This window comes from Pimephales promelas, chromosome 12 (genome assembly GCF_988280905.1).
Source record: "Pimephales promelas chromosome 12, fPimPro1.hap1.1, whole genome shotgun sequence".
Taxonomy (NCBI): domain Eukaryota; kingdom Metazoa; phylum Chordata; class Actinopteri; order Cypriniformes; family Leuciscidae; genus Pimephales; species Pimephales promelas.
Window position 1 is genome coordinate 24,412,641 of NC_142780.1, and position 23,781 is coordinate 24,436,421.

General features: G+C 38.3%; 2 protein-coding genes across 2 annotated transcripts; both read right to left on the reverse strand.

Moving 5' to 3' along the window:
• Positions 1 to 1,159: 1,159 nt before the first annotated feature.
• Positions 1,160 to 13,248, reverse strand: LOC120484729 (uncharacterized). The gene is made up of 3 exons (XM_089117798.1): positions 13,015 to 13,248; positions 10,496 to 11,283; positions 1,160 to 3,019 (listed from the first exon to the last, which is right to left on the reverse strand). The coding sequence occupies exons 2-3, from the start codon at positions 11,258 to 11,260 to the stop codon at positions 2,204 to 2,206; spliced, it is 1,581 nt and encodes a 526-aa protein (XP_088973924.1). The 5' UTR covers positions 11,261 to 11,283; positions 13,015 to 13,248; the 3' UTR covers positions 1,160 to 2,203.
• A 278-nt stretch (positions 13,249 to 13,526) lies between these two features.
• On the reverse strand, positions 13,527 to 23,763 carry LOC120484718 (gamma-aminobutyric acid type B receptor subunit 2). Its single transcript, XM_039680117.2, has 19 exons — positions 22,628 to 23,763; positions 21,482 to 21,619; positions 21,205 to 21,369; positions 21,018 to 21,119; positions 20,759 to 20,824; positions 20,122 to 20,310; positions 19,771 to 20,013; positions 19,503 to 19,563; positions 19,339 to 19,416; positions 19,060 to 19,210; positions 18,839 to 18,971; positions 18,575 to 18,682; positions 18,312 to 18,443; positions 17,745 to 17,855; positions 17,425 to 17,649; positions 17,065 to 17,298; positions 16,186 to 16,282; positions 15,400 to 15,478; positions 13,527 to 15,258 (listed from the first exon to the last, which is right to left on the reverse strand). Exons 1-19 carry the CDS (start codon positions 22,871 to 22,873, stop codon positions 15,102 to 15,104), a joined length of 2,715 nt encoding a protein of 904 aa, XP_039536051.2. The 5' UTR covers positions 22,874 to 23,763; the 3' UTR covers positions 13,527 to 15,101.
• Positions 23,764 to 23,781: the final 18 nt, after the last annotated feature.

Genomic DNA, 23,781 nt, shown 5'->3' on the forward strand with positions numbered 1-23,781 from the left:
GTACATGTACTATTTAAATGACCATGACTTGCTCAATTTTCTACCGATTTTCAAACGGTTTGTTTTGTTATAAATATCAGAGATGTAGTTATTACACTGCATACTTATGAATAAAAAGTGTATAAATAAAAAAATCATCCAGATAATTATAGCCACGTTAATACCGTTTGTAAGAAACCAAACCGTTTGTAAATCCGTTAAGATTTCAACGAGATAAGAGTATTTGTGTTCGTGCTGATCACTCATCTTAAATCAGCTTGTCTGTGACAAGATGGCCGCCGGTGATGACGATGGAAACTCCGCCGTGACACATCTAGCCTTTATATACATATCTATGGGATTCACCCTATGACAACGTCAACGATCACGTGCGTTTCGTGTTTATTCTCACACCTTTAGTTCCACCAAAGCTCACAAATCTGTTTTTTATTTAACCACTCTTTTTATGTATCAGCATGCGATAACTGAGTTCAAACACCTGAGAACAGCAACAAACCCAAACTGTAAACTGACCTGCTCTCATTTCCAGTGATGAACTTGTCAATCCTGTGAACAGAATAAAGATGGAACTTCTTAAGAATTTGTTAATTCAGTCAACATTGTATTCAAATTACAGTAGTGACTGAATGCTTTTTGTCTTATTCACTCACCCTCCGTAAGCTTCGAATGTGAAACTTCTTTTTCTGGAGAAAAACTTCTCGTTTCTCCCCTCCATGGTAAGTGTTTATTACAGACAGCCACAGCACTCCTGATAGGAAATTAACTCTCTCTCTCTCTCTCTCTCTCTCTCTCTCTCTCTCTTCTCTCTGCCCCCTGCTCTCTCAATTTAATCTCTCCTTACATCCTTTCTTGTCTCCTGCTGCCTTTTGACTGACAGGGGTCTTGCATGCCCATCCCCTGCCACTGACATCAGAGGTCGGTGAACTATTGCACATACAGACCAACTAAAATGCTTTGAATAGATACAATGCTGAATATTTGCTCGCTGAAATTGTCTTAAATTGTGTGTGTAGCATTTATACAGCCTCTCAAAAAAACTGCTCTGGGTGGACTACATGAATGGGCAATGGACCACTGCAATAGACATGTTACCCTTTCAGTAAGCAAGACCAAAGAGAGCATAGAGAAATGAAAAAGTGACGTTGAGCGGGGGCAGACACTCAAATAAAAAACACTAACTTTATTAGTTTATGTTTTAAAATTGTAAAGGCATACCATTTTTTACATGAATCAATCTTGAGGCAATTTATTTACATATCACTTCAAACATACAATGGAAATCTCATACAAAGTCATTACAATGCATTTTATATGCATTTTTATATTTTGGAACTGCAGGCGGTTCATGGGTTTATGTCAAATCATACAAATGTGACATTAAAAAAATATTTAAAAATAAAACACTTTCTAAAAAATATTACATTTCATTTTTGTGCCTGCGTATCATATCATGTTAACTGACATGAGAACATACAGTCACTAGCATAGACCACTTGAAGGAGTGAATGAAAATGAATGAGCGAATTCGGACTGCTGCTTTTTCGATTCAAACTCAATTTGCTTAGAAACATAAGTTTGGAACCCTGACCCTAAACGTCAGCAATAGCAGTAATCAACAATGAGCAAAAATTGCATTGTCTATTTCTTTATATTCAAAACTATGACAACTTGACATTACTAAGACAACACAACCTGTCATAAACATGACATAGCAGATTAATTATCAAACTTAAGAAACCACCTAGGTTAACATTACATTAAACTGTCAGGTGGTTGGTTTTGACAATGGCTGTCATGAAGCCATTATAACTTTTTAGTGACAAATTCAATGTGTACCACTGTAGTTGAGGTCACGAAAAATATTCATGACACAGTTATAACGGCCTCATGACAGCCAATGTCAAAGCCAACCACATTACAGTTTAATTTAATGTCAAGTTGTCATGACAAAGACACTGACAGGTTATGATGTTATAGTTTATGTCAAGATGTCATAAAAAAGACATCTTAAACAGTATGATATTTGCAATCAAACTATCATTATTGAGCGAATGACACTTAATGACAGTTGTCATAAACATGCATAAACCCTTATTTCATCTTCATGAGATATGTCATGTCATGGTTATGAAGGTGTCATGCCAGTCTCATGCACACCCCTTCAAGTAAAGTGTTACCGACATGGCTTCTATAAGTTCTTAACTTATGTGGCTTTCTGGAATATCAGATGTAAAACAGCCAGGAAACAGGACAGAACCTCTTCTTCACAGAAAACACGCAATTCATCGATTTTCTGCTGTGTTGCTTCATTCATTCTCAGGTAATTCCAGTAGAAATCTCTGGGTTCGCTACCATTCTTGTGGTAGTGTCTAAACACCATGACGGCCCTGTCAGAGATGAAGCCTTTTGTTTGTTTTGCTACCCTGTTTAAGATGTACATGTAGGCCTGAACTTGATAGCAGTACTCATGTGTTTCATTAAGGACTGCACAACGGCCACCATTTTTTGGTTTAGTGAAGACTTTGCTTATCATGTCTCCAGTGGTTCCTTTACACTCAATCACTATTTTTTCTCCTTTTCCCCCTTTTACGTCTGCTAAGAAGTCTAGTCTTCCAGTGATGAATCCGAACTCTACTTTGTTACCTTTGGTGTACCTCACTGTCCTGTTTGTTTGCAGCTCATGGTAGAACTTCAGGCATTCACGTTCATCTGCTGGGTTCTGGAAATATTTGCCGAAGCTTTGAGGAGAGGAGGTCTTCCAGAGAGCTGACTCGTCACAATAGTCTCTGTTCTCAATGTCACGGATATTTACTTTCACACCCTCAGAAATGTTTGCAAGATTGTCTCCAACTTCTAACTGTCTCCAGCTCCTTGTCTGTGTTGTAGCGTATTTAGCGGGTGTGGAGATAGCCGTTGTCTGGTATTTGTCTCTGAGCCTGAATCCACAGCTTGTGTTTGATACATTCTCTCTCCACTGTGCTCTTAGATTTTCCTTGGAAACTTCACTTTTTGTAGGAGCCTAAATTCAGTTATTTGATAAATAGTTTAATTATGTGTTAAACAGTAATTTGTATGATTTATTTCATGTAGAGAAAATTTAAGTGAATATTTACAGATATTTACAGAGTTAATTGTTTAATTATCTAAAATGTGTGTGGATAATATAGAGTGTATTTTATATTACATTAGTGGATTCACCTATACGCGCTGGGAATACTCTCGCGCGAATTCATGATGACGTTAGTCAGGAGGAAGTATTCGACGGAAACAGTCGGGCATACATAGAGTGGAGCCTCACAGTTTTTTGACCTTTATCTTTCTTTCTTTTTAAGTAATCGTTTTTATTATTTTGTAATTTTCCTATGCTGATGTTTTTTGTTGATTACCAAGTAAACGAAGATACTCATCCCGAGTTGTTCTGTGGATTTATTGAAGTGGATGTGGAAATGAAGGGAGTGGATAAAGCGTCAAACTAAGGCTGCATTCAGTGGAATCTACATTTAGTCAAAAAACTGGCTCCTCAAGGATTATCGGACTTTGGAACTGCCTTAATCGAGACAAATAATGGAAGGAGGAAACTTTCATGTGGAAACTGTAAGTTGTAGCTTTCTTTGCTCTTCTGAGGATCGTTAAACGAAACGAAACTAAACTACTTGGCCCGCGCGCGCGCGAGAGAGAAATAATTATAGGACGCCTCCGGTTGAATGACGAAGTGGAACGCAGTTTGCGTGTGTTTAAGTTCACCCTACGGATTTGACATTTGCATTAAAAAGTGTGTAAACATTCGCTTGTCATGGATGAACAAGACAGTGAAAAACGGACAGTCAAATTGACTGAGAAAGCTGTGGAAGAACACAAGTCCAGACAAATTCATGCACGCAGGTATAAGCTATCACAGCTTACGAGCATGGTAAAGCAAATTGAGCAATTAATGGAAGATGATGCAAATGCTGACATCGTTAAAAATAAATTGCGCGTGGACTTTGGTGATTTGCAACAAGAATTTTCCGACTTAAATTCTGCTTTGAGAAAATTTATGTCTGATGAAGAATTCTTGGATGATCAAAAGAATTGGTTTGATCTTAAAAATAAGTCAATGAATGATTTCTTCTGGAAATGTGAGGAATGGATGAAAGAGGTCATGAAACGCTCTGAGCAGGCTGAAGAGTGCAATAAACAAGTAACGCCCGCAGATAGTAGGTCTACTACATCATCAAAAACCACCAGGAAACGCTCAAGTAGAACCGGATCACAATGTGGAAGTGCATCATCATCTTCATCTTCAGTCAGAATAAAGGCAGAAATGGAGCGTGCTTCATTAAAGGCAAAGGCGGCAGCTTTAAGAGAGAAGTTAGCTATAGAAAAGGAAGAAGCTGATTGGCATGCAGAAAAAAGATGCAGGGAAGCTCAGCTGCAAGCAGAAGAAAAGCGACGAGAGGCGGAGTTTGATGCCGAGCAAAAAAGAATTGAAGCTGCGATAAAGGCTAAAAGGGAGATGCATGCAATGCAAACTGCTCTTGCAGAGTCAGATGCAAAAATGGAAGTTTTGAAAAAATATGAATGCAAACAAGCAGCTGAGAGCATTATAGAAGATGATGAACAGATAGCTGAAACAAAGGTGAACATCACTTACCAATCACCATCACAATACACACCGGTTACGCCCAAGCTTGGAAACAAGGTTCCTCTAGCAAGGCCACAAAGAACCTCGTCTGCATCGAACATGGACCTCAATGATGGACCTGTGCTTGATAGTCTATGCAAGGCTATTTCTCAGCAAGTTGAAGTCACTGAGTACCTCGTGAAGAATCACAAAGCCACATTACTCCCTGAGCTCACTATTGTAACATTCAAGGGTGACCCGCTTGAGTATAAATCCTTTATCAGATCTATTGAACATGCAATTGAGGGCCGCACTGGTGACTGTCGTGATCGTCTACAGTTTTTGTTGCAGTACACAAGTGGACAACCACATGAGTTGGTAAAAAGCTGCATTCACATGGAACCCTCAGCAGGTTATGCTAAAGCGAAAGAAATGCTGAAGGAGTTTTTTGGTGATGATTACAAGATAGCAGAAGCTTACATAAAGGAGGCATTGGATTGGCAGACAATTAGGTCAGAAGATGGCGTTGCACTGCAGTCCTTTGCATTGTTTCTTACAGGCTGCTGCAACACAATGACTGATATAAGCTACATGGAAGACTTGGACAACACAGCTAACATAAAGGCACTGGCTAACAAGCTCCCATACAAACTCAAAGAAGCTTGGCGAAAGTCTGCATGCGATCTACAAGAAAAAACAAAGAAAAGGGTGAAGTTCAAGGATTTTGTCGAATTTGTCAACAAGCAAGTCAGATATATACTAAACCCACTCTATGGAAACATTCAAGAAACCATCACCAGACCAAAACAACCAGTACAACAGAAAACCAAACTACAATACCCAGAGACGTTCAGACCAAAGAAAGTATTCACGGCGGCCATTGTCTCCTCCCAAACTGAAAACAAATTCAAGATTGAAAGTGACAAACAATCAACGCCAAAAACACAGACTGTCTCTGTGGACGCAAACAACAAGCCGTGTGTTTATTGCAAGGGAGAGCAACACAGCCTCGCAGTCTGTAGAAAACTCACGTGCAAGCCGCACAAAGAAAAAATTGACTTCCTGCGGAGCAAAGGTCTTTGTTTTGCATGCTTGAAGCATGGTCACATGAGCAGTAGTTGTAAAGAGAAAGCTCAATGTCAAGAATGCTCTCGACTGCATCCCACATTGCTGCACATGAACACTAAAGGCTTGCGTGAAGAAACAACTACAAGCGAGCATTGTGGACCGCAATCTGTTTCAAGTGCTCTTGTACATATGAAGGAAACTTTTGCAGTCACCGGGGCCGGTAAGGAAAGCTGTGCTCTTTCAATCATTCCAGTACGCGTCAAGGCACGAAAGGGAACCAAGGCAGTGACAACGTACGCATTCTTGGATCAAGGTAGCTCAGCTACTTTTGCTACGGAGTCATTAATAAAACAACTGTGTATGAATGGACGCAATACAAACATCTTGTTGCAAACAATGGGGAATGAATCTATTGTTAACACTTGCATTGTGAATGGACTGGAAATCAGTAGCTTGGATGGCAACCACTTTATTGAACTTCCAGAGGTGTTTTCACAGAAAAATATCCCCGTAACCAAAGACAATATTCCCTGTCAAGAGGATATTGACAGTTGGCCTCATTTAAAGGAGGTGAAACTCCCCACTATCCAAGCAGAGGTTGGATTACTCATAGGAGCTAATGTTCCTAAGGCGATGGAGCCACTGCAGGTGATTAACAGCGTGGATGACGGCCCGTACGCCGTGAGAACGATATTAGGATGGACTGTAAATGGGCCTCTCAGAGGTGAAAGCGATATGAGGAAGACAAACACATTGACAGGAGTCACCACCAATCGTATCTCAGTAGCCAAGCTAGAAGAGCTCTGGCAACTGCAGTTCAAGCTGGACTTTCCTGATGCTGGACAAAATGAAGACATTGAAATGTCCAAAGACGATCATCAGTTTATTGACATGGTGTCTCAGTCTTCAAAACTTGTGAATGGTCATTACAGTGTTTGCCTGCCAGTGAAGAACAAGTCATTGTATATGCCAAACAACAGATCAGTCGCAGAGCAACGTGCATTGAACCTACGGAAAAGATTCTCCCGAGATGTCAAGTTTCATGCAGAATACGTTGCGTTTATGGATGACATGCTCAAGAAGGGCTACGCTGTGAAGCTGGATAACATTGAATGTCAGCCAAATGAGGGACGAACATGGTATCTGCCTCATCACGGAGTTAGACATCCAGTTAAACAAAAACTACGTGTTGTCTTTGATTGTGGAGCGAGCTTTCAAGGAACATCGCTGAACCAACAGCTCCTGCAGGGACCGGACCTAACCAGCTCGCTGGTGGGGGTTCTCTTGAGGTTCCGGCAAGAGGCCGTGGCGGTCATGGCTGACGTGGAATCTATGTTCCACCAGATCAGAGTCAGCAATGAAGACACGGATCTCTTAAGGTTTCTTTGGTGGCCTGATGGGAACTATGTGCAGGCACTTGTCGAACACAAGATGATGGTCCACATCTTCGGCGCAACATCTTCGCCAAGCGTTGCAACCTTTGCACTTCAGAAATGTGCTACAGATTTTGAGGATGAGTTTGGTTCAGAAGCAGCCAAAACTGTGAAGAAAAACTTTTACGTAGACGATTGTCTTAAGTCAGCTACAGATGAAGAAACAGCAATCACTCTTTGCGCTGATTTAAGGAATATGTTGGCAAAAGGTGGATTTCGACTTACAAAATGGTCGAGTAACAGTCGAAAGTTGCTCAACTCCATTCCTGAAGAGGAAAAGGCCCAGGGTTTTCAGGATTTGAACTTGAATGAGGAGAACTTACCTATGGAAAGAGCATTGGGGATTCAGTGGTGTGCTGAAACGGATCAGTTCAAGTTCAAAATCAACCTCAAGGTTCGACCACACACTAGGAGAGGCCTACTGTCCCTTGTCTGTTCCATTTTTGATCCGTTGGGTTTTCTCGCTCCAGTGATACTGCCTGCCAAAAGGATCTTGCAAGACTTATGTCGGCAGAAGTATAGCTGGGATGAAGATCTGCCTGATAATGTCATTAAGAGCTGGAAAAAATGGATGTCTGGATTGCAACAGCTTGAGACCTTTGGAGTTGACAGATGTGTTAAGTCAAAGCAGTTTGGTGCGCCAGTCTTTTCACAGTTGCATCATTTCGCTGATGCTAGTGAGGACGCATACGGAACGACCAGCTACCTACTGCTACGCACTGCAAGCGGTGAGGCTCAATCCACTCTAATTATGGCAAAGGCAAGGGTTGCACCTTTAAAGTCTCCTACCATACCAAGAATGGAATTGACTGCAGCCACTGTTGCTGTCAAGATGGACAAGTTTCTGAAGAAAGAGCTTGAACTGGAACTTAACGAATCAGTCTTTTGGACAGACAGCACAGCTGTGCTGAAGTACTTGAACAGCGAAGGCACAAGATTCAAGACTTTCGTTGCCAATAGAATCACAACAATCCTGGAGCACTCCCAGACTTCACAGTGGAGATACATTAACACCAATTTGAATCCTGCTGATCATGTTTCGAGGGGACAGACTGTTGAAGCGTTTTTGAACAATGAACGCTGGCTTTTAGGACCAAGTTTTCTGCTTTGTGCACAAGATCAGTGGCCCAAGAATCCAGATCCCGGAAGGCTGGACATTGATGATTCGGAAGTTAAGAGGGTAGTTCAAGCACATGTTATTCAGACGCAAGAGCCCAAAAATGCTACGGAACAGTTGATGAACTACTACTCATCTTGGCCAAAACTAAAACGTGCGGTGGCATGGTTTCTGAAGTTTAAAAACTTGCTTAAGGAACTGAAATCAAAGAGAAAGGAACAAAACTCACAAGGAGAAAGTAGAATTAATGAGTTCAAGAAATTTTTCAAGGGAACACACCTAACCTGTGAAGATTTGACTGAAGCAGAAAGAGAAATTGTGAAATACGGTCAAAAACAAAGCTTCAAAGAAGACTTGACTATGCTAAAGGAACATCAAAGGGTAAAGAAAAGTAGTTCGCTCTATAAGCTGAACCCTGTACTTCAAAACGGAGTCATCAGAGTTGGTGGAAGGATGAGCCGCGCAGCGATGCCAGAAGATTCCAAACAGCAAGTCATCTTGTCAAAGGATTCACACATCACGATGCTTGTGCTAAAGCACATTCATGATGTTACAGCTCATTCCGGGAGAAATCATATGTTGGCACACCTACGTCAAAGATTCTGGGTCCCTGGAGCAAACGGTGCTATTAGAAAGTTCTTGTCCAGGTGCATCAGCTGTAAGAAATTACACGGAACTGCTGGTAAGCAACTCATGGCTGATCTACCAGAATGCAGGGTCCTGCCTGACAGTCCTCCATTCACAAGGGTCGGCGTTGACTACTTTGGTCCATTTCTGGTGAAAAGAGGAAGAGCGCAAGTCAAGAGATATGGTGTCATCTTTACATGTCTTGCCATACGAGCTGTACATCTAGAAGTCGCATCTTCACTTGACACTGATGCATGCCTTAATGCAATAAGAAGATTTCTTGCAAGAAGAGGACAAGTCAAAGAGATGTACTCTGATAATGGAACCAATTTTAAGGCGGCTGACAGTGAGTTGAAAAGATCCATAAAAGAATGGAACACCAGCAAGATAGCAAAGAATTTGCAAGAGAAGGGAATCCAGTGGCACTTCAATCCGCCTGCAGGTTCTCATCATGGAGGATGCTGGGAGCGGCTAATTCGTTCGGTGAGGAAAATTCTGAACATCACAGTGAAGGAACAACTTTTGGATGATGAAGGTCTCCATACCTTGCTGTGTGAAGCTGAGGCCATCATAAACAGCAGGCCTATCACCCAGGCATCTTCAGATCTTAATGATTTAGAGGCCTTAACGCCCAACCACCTGTTGTTACTCAAGGTCAAGCCTGAGTTACCGCCAGGAGTGTTTAGCAAGGATGATCAGTATGCTAACCGCAGATGGAGGCAAGTTCAGTACCTCGCGGATGTCTTCTGGAAACGCTGGTGTAAAGAATATCTTATGCAGCTCCAAGAACGTCAACGATGGTTCACACCTGGAAGAAACTTTAGTGTTGGTGACGTAGTGCTGATTGTGGATGATTCATCGCCCAGAAATTCATGGCCACTTGGAAGAATTGTGGAGATTTTTCCTGACAACAAAGGTTTCGTTCGTCAGGTGAAAGTTAAGACTAAGAGCAACGAGCTTTGTCGCCCGATAACAAAGCTATGTCTTCTTCAAGGATCTGAGGACGATGTATAAGCTGTTCCAAAGGAAAGACCCTAATCCGGATAGGGCGAAGACCAAGAATATTTCTTTAGATAGTTTGTTAGTTATCATTTAGGCTCCTTTAATTTAAGTTTTAATAATTGTTTCAAGGACATTGATAACAATTAGGGGCCGGTAATGTAGGAGCCTAAATTCAGTTATTTGATAAATAGTTTAATTATGTGTTAAACAGTAATTTGTATGATTTATTTCATGTAGAGAAAATTTAAGTGAATATTTACAGATATTTACAGAGTTAATTGTTTAATTATCTAAAATGTGTGTGGATAATATAGAGTGTATTTTATATTACATTAGTGGATTCACCTATACGCGCTGGGAATACTCTCGCGCGAATTCATGATGACGTTAGTCAGGAGGAAGTATTCGACGGAAACAGTCGGGCATACATAGAGTGGAGCCTCACAGTTTTTTGACCTTTATCTTTCTTTCTTTTTAAGTAATCGTTTTTATTATTTTGTAATTTTCCTATGCTGATGTTTTTTGTTGATTACCAAGTAAACGAAGATACTCATCCCGAGTTGTTCTGTGGATTTATTGAAGTGGATGTGGAAATGAAGGGAGTGGATAAAGCGTCAAACTAAGGCTGCATTCAGTGGAATCTACACTTTTTTTAAAGAAAATCATCACTGTGATTTCAAGAACTTTTGCATTGTCTTTCAGTGACAGTGACTTCTTAAGTTCCCGGCAGCCGAGACGTGGAATGCTGTTAAACTGAAGCTTGAAGTTTTCCAGCTCTTTTACAATATCCTGGGCTTTCTGAATGATCCCTGCATTCTTTGATAGACTGATGACTTTAGGATTTAAAACACCTTTGGGCAGGTCAATCCGGAGTGACTTTAGAAGTACAAGGTAGTCATTTTCATTCCACATTTCACTGGGGCTGGTGCTAGAGCTGGTCACCAATCTGGAACCAGGATGCGCTTTTTCATTCAAAGAAACCTTAGACTGGAGCCTAAATCCTGATTCCGAACTGTCAACTCCGGCATCAGCCTCACTGGAAAAATGGGAACTGATATCCAGCCTTTTTACACTAACATGTTCTTTTAGTAAGTCTTCATTCCTCCATTGTCCCTTTGCTTCTTTGTTCATCTGTTCTTTAGAAGTTGTCTTTCCACTCCCAGAGACCCTAACTCTTGAATGCTTAATTTGACTTTGTCCCTTTGTAGCATGTCCTAAATCTTGATTTTGTGTTCGACTTTCATTCTTTCCACCTGTATTTTCAGTCAAGCCGACCTCCATCCATATTTTCAGTTCTACCTCGTCAACATCCTTCTGCCTATCCAACCACTTTTCCCTTTTCCATTCCCCATCTTTCCCTGCACCAGCCTCTGCTTCCGTACTCCACACGCTGGATCTTGTAGGCTTCATGTTTTTTTAAAAATTCTTTATATCTGGAAAACATAAGCACTGCATTGATTGCACTTGAAAACTTAAGGCAGCAACTTTTCTACTACAGTATGTATGGACAAGCTGATAGAACACTGAAAAAAAAATTCTTCAGAATAAACTAAGTTTACCCAACCAAACATCTTGGTGATGTGCTTTTGTGGAGATTTTTTGTATGGGATATTGTCTGTTGATATGAGAGTATATGATAATAATATATAACATGTATGACAGTGTTTATAATTTGTTTTCTTCTTATATTAAACTTTAAATATTACATATACGGATGTAATGTAATGTGTATTTAGATCACAGGTTTGGTCTTAAAGGTGGTATTAAAAAGGTCTTAAAAAGTCTTAAATTTCAATTGTTTTAACCACTTAACTGTCACCGTCCCACAGGTGGGACGTTTGCCACTATATTTTTAAAACAATAATATCTTAGTAAATACCTTAAATAATATTGACAAACTATATATCATTTGAAAGCTTACAATCTCTAGTTTCCATAGTTGGTGACTGATTTTCAAAATATATTACAGAGGAGCCATAATTTATCAATATAAAACAAGAATATTTTCATACTCATAAGGCGTGTTCAGACCTTTATTTTAAAATAGCAGTAAACATGAAAAATCATGAAAAAATGGTAGATACCTCAGTTTGTTTTCATGCCAAAAGTTCAAAAGATAGAATCCATTCAATTATTTTGGAAAAAAAAGGTCTGAAAAGTTTGAAATATCTAGAAAAAAATAATAAATTCACCATTTGTGACGTGGCAGCTAGCTATGACTTACATGCGTGTTCTTTGTATGTGTTTCTTAGAGGTTCAATTCATATCAAAATCTGCCAAACTTCCCATGCTACTCCTGAATAGGATCTCTACTTCAGAAATTGTATGAAAATTGTGAAAATAATGGTTCATATCACTCAAAACACGAATGGAAATGCAGACGCCCTTATATGGACAGTAATGGAGTCTGATTGTGCCCTAGTGAAAAAGTTTGGTACTGCGCTCAAACAAAATCTTACTGAAAGCTCATTTTTTGAGATATCAACCTAAAATTTTAAACACAACTTGTTCAGATTTTTGGCTTTGATCTTTCTGCCATTTTAGAGTAGCCCAGGTTTTGAAAATATATATTTTATGTAAAATATGAATAATTAATATTTTTACATTGTACATTTCCATAAACTCAAACTTCTATAACTTTTTTTCTGTTTCACTTTCTTAATTTATTTCACTTCTACAAAAATCTGCCAAATGTCTTCTTTAAAACAAGACCAATCATATGTCTATATTCCAAAGCATTCTTGAATTACAACCATTTAAGTTCGAAATGTGCATTTTCATGTCTATTCAAAAAAGGGGGGGTGACAGTTAACAGGTTAAGGCCTTTCTGTAGACACACTATTATAATGGAATATAAATGTCTATATGAAAATATGATTTAATCTTGTTAGAGAAAACCAACATGGCATCTGGAAATTTGCATGTGCGACAACCTGTCATGTGATCTCTAATTAGTTTACACTTCTTTTAAAATGTTAACACTTCACTTTTGTTCAGTATATCGTGTTAAAATATTTTAACCATTTGTGTGTTTTCTACCAGTATATCTGAAGCATTTGTTTAAAGAGACTATTTTCTTGCACAGTAAGTCCAAATACTCATATTGCTTAAATATAACATACACAAGTGTCTTCTCTAAAACAATGTATAAAATATATACTTACTAAGATTTTTATGTGGTTCGATCTTCAAGCAGTCAATTCTTGTCAAGACTTCAAACACATAGGCTAACACGACGACATGTGCTTATATATTTTCAGGTGACCTGTCAGCTGAAAAACAGGTCTAGATTGTAAATGAGTCATTTCCATGCAAGCCTTTTTTGGCACACTTTCATTTTCTAGCTGATTTCATGTGTGTTTAGATTGTGTTCTTCTTTTCGTAAATCATTAAGTATCGGGGTGAGTCATATAAAAATGGCTTGCATAAATCTCTTTAAAGATAGAATTTCATTTTTTTAATAGTATATATATATATGTATATATATATATAACATTTGAAATACATTGCTTGGCCAAATCAAAGTCAATGAGGCATAACTGTCAAATGTGACTTTAAAAAAAAACATAGTTATATATATTTTTTTTATTATTCATGATAAATGTGGTAAGAAAAATAGTCTTGATATTCAAAAATTAATTATATTTATAAAAAGACACTTTTTCAGATCTTGCAATGTTTTTAAATGTAACGTTTAATATTCACTTTAATGTTCACAAACCTCACATTTAAAATGTAACAAAGAAAAGAAAAAAGTGTTTGGAGCACATTCAACTGCACCACAAATTAAACTTGTTTTTCAGTGTCTTGACGTAATGAGAAACCACATCCTGTCATTCAGTGCAGTGGTGCAAAAAGTGGGTATGCGCTATGGGCTCTATGCACGGCGGTATTTCCGGTGAATGTCTAAGGATGCTCGATAACATCCGAGAATTTATATTGAATTTTATACTCCATGGTTATACTAAAGAAACGTTAGTCACAAAAACAGACAAAACAGACACCCCTCGTTGTGTTTATGCTTCTTTTTCATATTATATTAAATAAACATAACTATATATAAAATTACATCTAAACATATGAAAGTTTCGTTTCAAAGACGGGAAGACTCTGCCATAATCCCGTTTTCCTCGCCGTTCGTCTGCTTTAAATCTCCCCAACCGGAAACTGAAGAGCATCCTCGCGTCAAATGTGGAACTCATTCATGCATATAGCCTATAGACCCTTTTACAGCCCACGTGATCAAATAGTTGCGCGCGTGTAACCCCTACACCCGGGTCCCACTCGACCCGCTCCGAGCGAGCCTCGAACCCGGGTCTCCGGCCTGAGAGTCAGGCGCTCTAACAAGGAGGCTAAAGACTGCAGCCCCTAGCATCTGTCCCTAGAGCGCCTATTGAGATCAGGGGAGTGAGGTTTACTCGCACAGCAACTACTAGCTGGCCTCCGTTACACTCACCCCCCTAAACCTCACTCTCATCCGGGTCACGGCACCAATGTAACCCCTACACCCGGGTCCCACTCGAACCTCGAACCTGGGTCTCCGGCATGGGAGTCAGGCGCTCTAACAAGGAGGCTAAAGACTGTTACACGCGCATTTTGGCAATGGAAGTGGTGTTGTTTCCCAGCATCAAAATTTGATGCGGTTTCCCAGCATCAAAATGTCTGGTTGTTGCGTTTACGGTTGCACTAATCGATATTCCACCAAGGTTTTATAGGATTCACGTCATGAACGTAATATGTTTCTGTAGACATTCCTAAATGTGTTACGCCCCAGTTACCACCACGGAGACCTGACATGGGACTGCACCATCAACATCATACTGGTTGAGTCAGTGAACAGAAGGCCATGGAAGAGTGCATTCAGGATGCCATTGATCAAGGATAGCTACATCTACTTCTCCTGCTGCCTTAAGTTGTTTTTTTTTTTTTTTTTGTCTAAGAAGGACAGAGGCTTGAGGCCTTGAATACAGCCTATATATCATCATATCTTCACTGAACCAATTACTGTATGACTATTCTGTTCTTAAAATGCAATAGTAATTTAGTAGAAGCATTATTTTTAAACTTAAAAATAATCAGATAATAAAAATTTTAACATTTAAATTTGAGTTATGTCACAAGTTACCAGATGTACTACATATATACAATATATATAAGCCATTTTGAAATATGCTTACATTTATCAATGCATTGTCTCCATGTCTGTGTACAAAGTATGAACCTACTGTTCATGCAAGTTTATGTGGGTAAATCACTGTCCTGTCACCAACATGCCATATGTCCTAGGCATCAGTGTATGCTGAGGGCTGTCAGAAGGGCTATTTAGAGGACTGGAGTCCACTCCTCCAATGGAGGGCAGGTAGGCAAGGTGGAGAATAGGTAACTGCAGCGAGAGCCTGCGCTGAATGCTGTGGAAGCAACACATCCATTAAATGAAGTGATTTTTCAGGACATTTTTTTTTTAAACAAACTTTTTGTTTTGATATTGCAGAACAGTGCATTCAAATTCCAGTTTACTTTTAAAGGATTGATAGAGATATGAAACCCACTGTTCAGGGGAGTTGATGTCTTCCAGCAGATTCCTGTTGGATTTGGAGCTTTCGGGGAGAGTCAGACATTTCTCCTGGACTAAAAAGACATAACATTGAGATATTTTCATAAAAGGCGAACTTTTATAAAAAGAAATTCAACCCCTTTACAGAGCCACTGGGTTTCAGCTATCAGCTGGAGTTCAAAGCAATGTGCTGGATGCTAAATCCCAAAAAATTCACAAAATGGAAACAAAAATACAAACATTTTTAAATAATAATAACCTAGGTAATAGAGTGAAATTAAGTTTGATGATGTGAACAACACACATAGAAGATATGTTATGTGATTGAAGTCAACTTCTTTTCATGCAGGTTAATATTTGTTAGATAATAGTTGATAACTTTTAAAAAATCATGGAACATCTACGTGGTCTGTATTTGTGTGCCTCAAGTGGCATAAAGTGGTAATTCACCCAAAAATGAAAATTCTATCAAAAGTTGCTGTATGAATTTCTTTCTTCTGCTGAACACAAAAGAAGATATTTTGAAGAATGTTGTTAACCAAACATTTGATGGGCCCCACTGACTTCCACAGCATTTTCATACTATGAAAGTCAATGGTGTTGTTTTGTGTTCAGCAGAATAAAGAAATTCAAACAGGTTTGGAACACCTTGAGGGTGAGTAAATGATAATAAAATCAGAATTTTAATTTTTACTTGAACTATCCCTTTAAACCATCAGTCCACAAAGACTGTGTTTGTTGCATCTGCACACGTGCGCTCGCTCAATACATTTTTCTTTACCTGCTTTGTGCACAATACTTCTGATGATGACATTCTCTATAACGCAAGGACTCGGTTCATTTAGTTGCCCGGTCAAATCCTCCAGCTCAGCATCCAGCTGTAGGAAATCACAATAAATTAAAACAACAACAGCATAAAATGATACTTAAGGCACTTCATCCACCACAAAACTACTGACAGAACATGTCCTAACATGTCCTCTACATAGTTGTACTTGTGAACTGTCTCGTGCGCATTTCAAAGTCCCTTTAATGTTGCGTGAAGCTACGCGCTTTACAAATTTATTGATACTTAAAAAGGTATTGTTATAAAACAGGACAGTTAACCCGCGTGGCCAGAGGAATAACTTCTCTTGAAAGTCAATAAAGGAGGATAATTTTGTTGAGGTTTGATGGGGATCGGTTTTGCTAGACGAGCAGATGATTTGATAAAAAAATGAATCCCCTTATATATTATCCTGACAATCAATCTATTTTAGACAATTGACATATTAATATTTAATTATAATTCTTGTGATTGATTATTGATAGTACAATTATTGGTTGCATTCAGGCGTTCATTCAGAACATTGGCAACTTAATCCCCTACGGGTAATTTTATAATTTGTAGGTGATTACCGATCATGTTTCAAGATTATTTATTAAAATTATATTCCCTTGTATCTGAGCTAATTGGAATAATCCCGAGTTTCCCTACATCTTATTATTTTGCTTATTATTATTAGATTCTTGTCTGGTGTGTCTAATTTTACCACTTTTGGAAAAGTTATTCAAGTTTGTTTGGTTGGATTGACATTTAATACTCACTGATTTTGCCTTCTTTTTATAGTTATAAAGCAAGCATCTGCAAAGTAAATAAATGTAAATACAAAAAGCTCACTTCATTAATGTGCCGTCTGAGGTGTTGGTTTTCCGACAGTAGAATGTCCTGGCTTAGCGAGATGTTTTGCGTCACGTCAGTCACAAAGTCAGATGCTCCTGTGTCGTCCTGCTCCAAAATGTTCCTCGCATCAGTGTCTTGTCCACTCTCCTTTTGTAATTCGCCATGCCACTGCGTAAGGTGGAACCGCCTTGACAAGAAAGCAGGATCAGGACCCAGCCTTATGATGATAATCTGTAAAATATATGTGGGTATCAACTATCAGCCTGAGTTCAAAACACTGTGACAAATGACAATTGATAAAATAAAAATCATATAAATGATTAAAAATGAGAACTGCAGCTAATATGCATCTCATACCTTTGGAAGAAACACCATACACAGAGTGCTGCAGCAGCATGTGATGATCACAAGGGATACAATGCAGAACTGCACATTTGGCTGATCCTGCCATAGCATGGATGCATATGTACCAATCAAAATCACTGGGACTGACACAAAGACACTGAGTCGGATACCCCTGCTGTCGTTTACAGCAGGGATGTTCATGTGTCGTGTGGTACAGGCCAGGAAACAGGTACTCAGCTGGATAGAAGAAAGAGACATGTACTTTTGTCATCTGTTTCATTATTGCTATCTAATGAATCACTGTATGACATGTTTTTAATTTAATCTCATACCAGGAGTATCCCCTCATAAACATAGAATACAGCCATCCAGAAGCCCATGTATGTGTTTTCACATCGCTCTGAAAAGGGCTGAATGAAAAAATCTTCCCCGTGAGGGTCAGCCTAAAACAAAAAGACAAAAAGACTGATAAGCATGAAAATTAAAAGGTAAAAAAAATAAACATGATAACAGATTCAGTCTCTTCCCATTTCGTCATAAGTATTTGGATTAAATGATAGATTTTCATTTTTGGGTGAATTATTTCTTTGAGAAAGCTTGTATTGCTTTAAAGTGACAATTAAATAATATTTTACGGAATATTACAATATTTATAAATGATCCATGCACATCATTATTTTTTATAACTGTAATCAAAACAACTTCTCCACATCTTGCAAACCACAACCATTCAATAAATTCCTGATGGATGAATCAAGTCCTGCCCTACATTTTTTTCTTGTTCAAGAAGCGTCACAATAGGGAAGAAAAGACTACCGCAACTTCAATTTCATGCCGGCTTTAAGTGCGTCCAAATGTTCTTGGCAGGTTTGGAAAATTAGGTTTTCCTTAGTGCTCACCTCTATATGATACTCCTTCACTGTTCTCCTCAAAGGATCCAAAATGTGCAGGCAAATTAATAAACTCAGGTCAATCAACAAAAGCAACAAAACCAGGAGACCTAGCCCATAGTCCTTTGTGGTCTGGGGTAGCTAAAAAAATAATAATAACAATTAAAGACTGACTGGAAGAACACACTGCAACCCTTTATAATTTAAATAAATAATTTTCAAACATTATATTACCATTATTTTTATAGAGTAAGCGCAAACGTCTTTCTTACCGTTTTTTCTATGCTGTGTTTTTTGAAGAATGAATGAATTTTCCAAGTTTTTACAAACATGGCCCCAAACGATGCTGTGCATCCAATAGATAGACATGATATTTGTACCTGTGAATGATGCCACAGATCCTTATTATGTAGAATATTTTGTATTTAGACACATATAAACCCACAGCAGATTTCTTTATTATGCCTTCTAATTATGCCTTCATAAAAAGTGCTAACCAAAAAAAACAACAATATTCTGATGGTATAAGGACTTACAGAGCAAGACACTTCAAACACTCTATCAGAAACATAAGACCCATCCAATCCTATGAAGAATATGGAGGAATAAGACAACACAGCGCCAAGAATAATTAACGTGTTCATAAAAGGTCTTGACATGCTGATGGCCCTGTGAAAGACAAATACAGACGTATAACCATAGTTTCAAAGAAATGCTTTTAGTACCATTAAATTAATGAAGTCAACACCTGACTTACCAATGATTGTGGTGTTTCACACTGAAGACTAGGAGACCGCATGCTGTAAAAATTCCTAAGAAAGTTAGAAACGCCACAACACCATAAAGTAATATACTGATGCGTTTTCTCTGAGGGTATACATGGCTTCGGTCCTTTGTGGGTTTATCGCCTGTAGAAGACAAATGCATGCACTTTATTTCGGGACAGTTGTTTATAATATCACTTTCCAGCATGTAAGTGATATATATAAAAATAGCTGTATACACAAAATCAAACTCGATATTATCTTTTTCTTACTTTGAAATTGGATTGGACTGATGAACTCTAGTTCGTCTGTAATGGCACTATATTGTTCAATATCGACGGATTTTCCATCTATGGAGTAAGAAAAATCTGCTGTCAAGAATAATAAAAAGACAATGTGAAGAAAGCTATGAAGCCTCAAACAAATTGATCTGTACCTTGATATTGTGCAAACTTCACACTGGCCATTCTTTCACCTTTTTGGAACATAATGTGACCCTGAATAACAATTACATAAAAATTCAACGATAGAACGATAGAACGATAGAACGATAGATAGAACGATAGAACGATAGAACGATAGAACGATAGATAGATAGATAGATAGATAGATAGATAGATAGATAGATAGATAGATAGATAGATAGATAGATAGATAGATAGATAGATAGATAGATAGATAGAATTTTGAAACATTGTACACACTGTCACACCAAAGAAGTTGATCTTGTCCATGGCCTCCAGAATCATTTGTCCCACTTCTTGGTCAGTGACAGTAAAGTTGCGATGGATGCTGTATTTCTCTCTGTACCTCACAGTCTCCATGACTCTTGTTAAAACTTTGGCAATTACCCATGTCCCATCATAAGCAAAGCCATGAAACTTGCTTGCACCCAGACCCTTCTGCCACCTTCTTTCATCATACTCCTTCTCGTACTCCTGAGGCGTCTGAGTAGAATCAGTATAGATATATAAAACAATCCCTATTAAACAATGTTTACAACAACTGCTCATGCCTCAAACAAAGATGATGATAGCATTTAAATGCAAACCTACCCTACCAGAGATCCCTCTGATGTGTCTGGAGCTAAGAGTCTCGATATCTGCACTGATGGATCCCTCTATGGCAGTCAGTATGTTTTTAGCTGTGCAGTTGGTGGAGTCAGTGCTATTCCACCAGCTGCCTTGGGTCCAGTGTGGCAGAATCCACTGGTACTTTTGGCCATACATGCTGAGATTATAAACCTGTGACACAATGGTATGTTTATGTATAAATGTAATAACCAACTACTGTCACTTTCACCTCACATTATAATTGAGAAGATGAAAAAGTCAGGAAAGTGAAGAGAGGAACAAGAAAAGAGAGGTAATATTGATGATGATATTAATGAATCCAGGGGACGGGTCTCTGATGACATTGGCAAATTGGCTGTTGAGTTGTAGGGGTAGTATGCGTAATGAGAAGTGTGGTTTGTAGCACTGCAGGAGTCAGGACATAGTTGGATTGCTAGTGTTTGATATCTTGCTCTCGCTTCAAGTGCAACTTTCCATATTGCTTCTAACTTACCTTTCAATTGTAATGAAAAGGACCTCAGAGGGCTGCATTGTTTGTCTTGTTTCTATGCTGATTCATTGGGAATTAAGATGGACTATTTTTTCGTAACAGAAGAATGTATGGCTGGGATATACTTACACAGCAGAAGACTTTAGCAGCTAAGCTCACATCAAAATGAGCAATCACTATTCTCACATCATTGTCCTGTAAGGAAAAAGTTTCATCAATGTCTACAGGTAAATATACATTATGGAATGTGATTTGTGATGTGTTTCATAAAAATAATCCTTTTTCGTGCAACTCTGTAGTCATGCACCCAATACAGATAAGTCTTGAGAAAAGTTTATAGTTGATTTACAGAACGTGTGTGAGGAAACCAGACCCTCAAATACAACACCTTTAGTTTTTTCACACAATCGCAGGGGACTTCAGAGAAGCTCTCCGCCCCAGCTAGCTGAATGTTAGCTACCTCCAGATGCCTGCTTAAGTCTCTCTGTACCTTTTCAAGAGAATATAAGTTTTCAGTTCACCTTCTATCAAGCACCATATGTTTAATATTTTCCCAGATTAGTAAATAATATTACCTCTGTGAACTTCTGCTGGGTCAATGTACCAACTCTACTCCATCCATACTGCCTGAGAAACTTCACCAGCGCCACATTAACTGCACTGTCTGATGGCACAGCCCGGAAGAAGTTTGGAAATCTTCTTTTGTTGGCCAGTGAAGGTGCCGTTACCGCAAATGACAGCTGGGAAACAAAGGAAGTTTAAATAAAACACCAACATCTCTCAAGTATTTGAGTTTACCATTACAAATACCATGGAAGTGGGGATAGATAATCAGATTGATTGATTGAATACCTGCACAAGGTTGAAACCCTCCAGTGACTGGGCTAGGATGGACGTCACTGACAAACACACCCCTCCAAAGATCATGATAGGTTTGGGGCCATTGAATATGGAGTCGAAAAAAGCTTTGAGTGCTTTGCCGTTATCACACTAAAAGCAGAAAGAGTGCAAGCGTAATAAATTTTTTCTTTACACATTGACATGAACCAGGCTGATTTATAGTACTGAGCGGTCAGAGGAAAGGGTGGTGGTATCACGTGAATTACCATGTGAATTACCATTACCATTTTACCTTTGTCCCATTATTAAAGCAACAAATGTATCAGTATATGTTGTATAACTATAACTACTCTTTTTTTGCTGGGAATACAGCAGAAAATGCACTGATAATTTGCTTTCAGCTAACCAGCTAAAACAATTGTACTGACATGCAACAGTAGTCAACTGGTAATCTATGGTAAGGGTCATGGCAGATTATAGTGTGTGTGATTTTCACCTTATCTTAGAAGCAAAGATAATTAACAAAAATTAGATAAACATACGGAGAGTTTAGTTTAGAGTTTAGAGACTTTTAATTTAAGTCAATTTCTTACATTTTTTAAAGTTCATCCTTATTAACAATTGCATTATAGCTTTAGCAACACAGGCTGTTTGCAGGACAATCAAAATTACAGACACCCAACTCTAATCGTAGCAGAAATTAATAATGCTTTTGCATCATGCAGGAATAATGCAGAAATTCTATTTTTATTTTTAAATTAATGGATTGGATAGCCTACGGTAAAATTTAAAGAGTTTGCCCAAGCATGAAAATTCTGTCATCATTTACCCACACTCATGTAATTCCAAATCTATAAGACTTCCTTTCTTAAAAAACATATTGGGAATTTATGTGTTTGCCCATGCAGTAAAAGTCGGTGGGTTATTTTGAACCCCATTCATTTTTAATTGCATGGATAAAAAAAAAGACATTTTCCCAAATATGTCTGTTATTACAAATGTGATGGAAAGTCAGTGGTTTGGGACGGCAATAGGCCTAACGTTAGCTAATGACAATAGGCCATCTATACCATTTGAGAGTTCATTAGTAGTATCTGAGCTTCTTTTGGCTTCACCATTAAAATCAAATTAGAAAAAGAAGTGGGTATGTTGTATTACCTCAGAGTCTGTGAGGTGAAACTGAAGCTCATAGTTGCCAAGAGGAGACGGCTGCTCGCTCAAATGACTCAATGCTAGTTCAACAGCAGGAAGAACCTCTGCCGTAATGTTGCCCCTCGCTGGATCTCCGCTGACTGGCATAATCCATAAAACTGGTAGCTTGTGTCGCACCAGGCAATAGCACAATGGCATCTGAGTCAGTTCCCAGAAAGTGAGAACATACAACAAGTTCCACCAGTATTCCATCCTCTCAGGAAACACGAACTCACGCAGCTTCTTAGCATTTTCTAAAGCCTCGTCTGTTGTCTCTCTCTAGCTCTCAACCATCCACATAATAGGATAAGGACTGACTTCGGACATCTGTTGCTTCACTAAATCCTCAGAAAGTGGAGGAAACGCCAACATATAAGTGTCAGGACACACGGGTTTCTCATAATGCCCACTACGGCTGTTTGGACCTTTTTATGTGAAGTTTTACAAATTTTGTTGTTTCTTTTTTTTTTTTTTTTTTTTAATCAATTTTGTGAGTTTTTATTTCTAAAAATATTTTTTTATTATAAAGTTTTTTAATTGCTTTAATTTGTTTGTTTTTGTTATTTTTAGTTAATCAAGTTAAACAAAAAAAATATATATCCTATTTTATTTCAGTTAAAAATTATTTCAATTATTCATTGCTTGTTTTATTTCAAAATAATCCATAACAAAAATGACCACATTGATAATCACCCCATGACACAATGCCCCTCACCTCATAGTCATAGGGCTGCTCTTTAGTTCTTTAGTGAGTAGTGATCGCATTGCTCACTAGTGACACCTAGCGACTGCACAAAAAAGTAACAGAAAAATTAATTAAAGCCTTTGATTTCACCTTTCTAACTTTAGTTAGTGTGTAATGTTGCTGTTTGAGCATAAACAACATTATCAAAGTTACAATTAGGCGGAGAGCTACATAGGCCTACCGTGCTATTATCTGTTAAACATTAATGTTTGTTAATGATTAATTAATAAAAGTTGTCATAGTGTAACCGTTGCTGGTGCAGTAATAATTAATTAATGTTTTAGTTCTTCATGAGGCATACATTAACATTATGCATTAGTTACGCATGAACTAATGCATATTAGTGCACATGTATTGTAAAGTGTTACCAATGCTA